Here is a 2,466-nt window from a genome sequence, read left to right as displayed (position 1 = left end):
GGGCAGTCCCAAATTTAGGGAAGCTGTCCTGGTTTCTGATTTGAACCCAGAATGTCCCGCTTTTCCTGAGGACGTCCCTATTTTAATCGGAGAAAGGGTGGAGGGTACAGTAGGGTGTCCCCATTTTCATCAGAAAAGTGTTGCAGGGTATGGAGTGATGAAACCCCAGAGTCAAGGAGAAAAGTAACTATGCAACTTTTAAAAGACATCTGAAGGCAGACCTGTATAGGGAAGTTCTTTAAATGTTTAACGTGCAGGGTATGGAATAGGATGTCCCTATTTTCACTGGAGAAATGTTGGAGGGTGTGGAGTTACCCGACCCCCGATCTGTCTGAAGGCAATCCTGTATAGGGAAGGGTTTTTTAAAATGTTTTATTATGTTTTAACATATGTTGGAAGCCACCCAGAGTCGCTGGGGCAAACCAGTCAGATGGGTGGGATAAAATTATAATTATAATTAAATAGGACATCCCTATTTTCATTGGAGAAATGTTTCAGGGAATGTTATTGGTATACAGAATTGCAGCCCAAGATTGGCAAGGTTCAGACATTATGTAGATTAAGGAGTTATGAAGAAGACATCCTGAACAATGGAAAACAGTGCAGATTTCTCACCAGCCAAATGCTTTATCTTTTCCTTTAAAATACGTTAGATGTCAGGGTGATATCCCATTAAAGGTTGCACATTGTGGGCAGATTGTGCCCGTATCTGGGGTGACAGTGGTAGAGACAAGTTCACTCCTCGCTGCTCTGGAAGATTTCCTCCTCTTCAGTCTTGACATCCACAGAAGCATCTGTTTCTTGAACAGGGGACGCTTGATACGAATTACGAAAAGCCCGCAAGAAGGCCTTGATGACTTCGCTGAGTTCTAGGCTCTGAATGACGGGTTCCTTTTGAGCCTCATAATTCTCTAAGGTGCAGTTTTCACTCAGCTGCTTGCAGATGAACACCAATATATGCTCCTCTGTGCCTTTGACTTCTGCTTTGTCCTCCTTGAGGTGGAGATCTGTGTTCCAAGTGCTGTTGCTAGGTTGAACATTCAGTGAGACGATAGCCCAGGTTTGGTTCCTCACAGCGACCTGCATCATCTTTTTCAGTGAAAATGAAGAATGTAAGTTAACCAGTGACCTGTCTGATGGGTTAGTAACAGTTGCCTGTCTGTTTGTCTGGGAGATCAAAATATAAATGGTTTTATAGGGCACCTGTGATCAAAGTGGCACAGCCTAACCCAAAACCTCCTATGCCTGACAACCCACCTTGTCTTAGCAGTTCTGGGCAAGCAGTAAAAACATGGTTGGTGGTTTCTCTTTGACTTGGTGTTTCACAAGTTCATAAATAATAATAAAACATTCATACAGTGCCTTTCAAGGGTTCAAAGCACTCCTCATACGCTCTCACAAATCCTTACAAAATTGTCTAAGACTAAATAGTGGCCATGTTTCATTTAGTTTGGCCATCATATGGATGAACAAATGCAGGGAAGAGATGTCTATCTAAAGTACTGTATACATTTGAGTTCATCCAGATGCTAGGGGCAAATATCACATTGGGAGCTTCCCAGAGCATCTGACAGCCACTGCTACACTAGCTGAGTTTTCAGTATGATCCAGAAAGGCAGTTGGCACATTCTTGCAAGAGAAAAGAAAAGGGAAACCACCCACCATGCCATAATTGGGAGCGATTTCTTTGATTAGTTTGGCTAAAAGCTCCGCTTCATCAAATTCAATGGTTAGGACGGTTGGTTCAGATGTGACGATGGGCCTTGCAAATTCCGCATCGGGAGCCATTTGTTGAAATGTTGTGACCATCTTAGTTTTGCCCATTGTGATGGTCAATTTCGTGCTGAAGAGCAGGATGCAAGCCATGATGGTGATGCAGAAAATGAGGATAAGCCCAGCCAACAATGCAAATATCATAGAAAGGAGACAATTTAGGATGTTCATGTTTGGAGAGTTTTCTGGCACGGCCTGGCATGACCTTCAGATTGTTCGCGTGACTGTCATTTTGGTACTTTCTCCTTCTGCCTTCTGTGCTGGGCCAGGGTCATCTGTTATCAAATGACACCAAGCCTAGCTAGAACTTGGTTATCTGGGCAACGGTGCTACATCACAATGGGTGAGGTAAGCAATTGCAACAGCACACAAAGGACTCTCGGCCTGCCAGTTTTCTCAAGAAAGGCATTTTGCAGATAGAATAGCATGCTATTTCTGTCCTAGCTGCCCTCTGTAGGAAGCAAGGAAGATGTGAGCAGATCATTATGGGGAAATGGCTCACTTTAGTTCTTTAGCAAACTTTTGCAGTTGGGATGACAGTAAGTTTACATTCCAGAAAGGGCTTTCCTTTGTTCAGTGAAAAAAACACTATAGAACTGGAACTACTATTGGTATAATTCTGTAGGGTGTGAGCTGTCATTAAGGTGTCATTATGCCTTTTACTTTGGATGGGCATAAGACACACAACCCTAT

At 43.2% G+C, this 2,466-nt stretch overlaps 1 protein-coding gene across 1 annotated transcript; it reads right to left on the bottom strand.

The window, feature by feature from the left end:
• Window positions 1-735: 735 nt before the first annotated feature.
• On the bottom strand, window positions 736-1,944 carry LOC148687290 (uncharacterized). The gene is made up of 2 exons (XM_088661162.1): window positions 1,663-1,944; window positions 736-1,089 (listed from the first exon to the last, which is right to left on the bottom strand). Exons 1-2 carry the CDS (start codon window positions 1,942-1,944, stop codon window positions 736-738), a joined length of 636 nt encoding a protein of 211 aa, XP_088517288.1.
• Window positions 1,945-2,466: the final 522 nt, after the last annotated feature.

Source organism: Zootoca vivipara, chromosome Z1, assembly GCF_965207765.1.
Source record: "Zootoca vivipara chromosome Z1, rZooViv2.hap1.1, whole genome shotgun sequence".
NCBI lineage: Eukaryota > Metazoa > Chordata > Lepidosauria > Squamata > Lacertidae > Zootoca > Zootoca vivipara.
The sequence above is the reverse complement of the archived record's forward strand: the minus strand, read 5'-3'. Positions and strand labels throughout refer to the sequence as shown.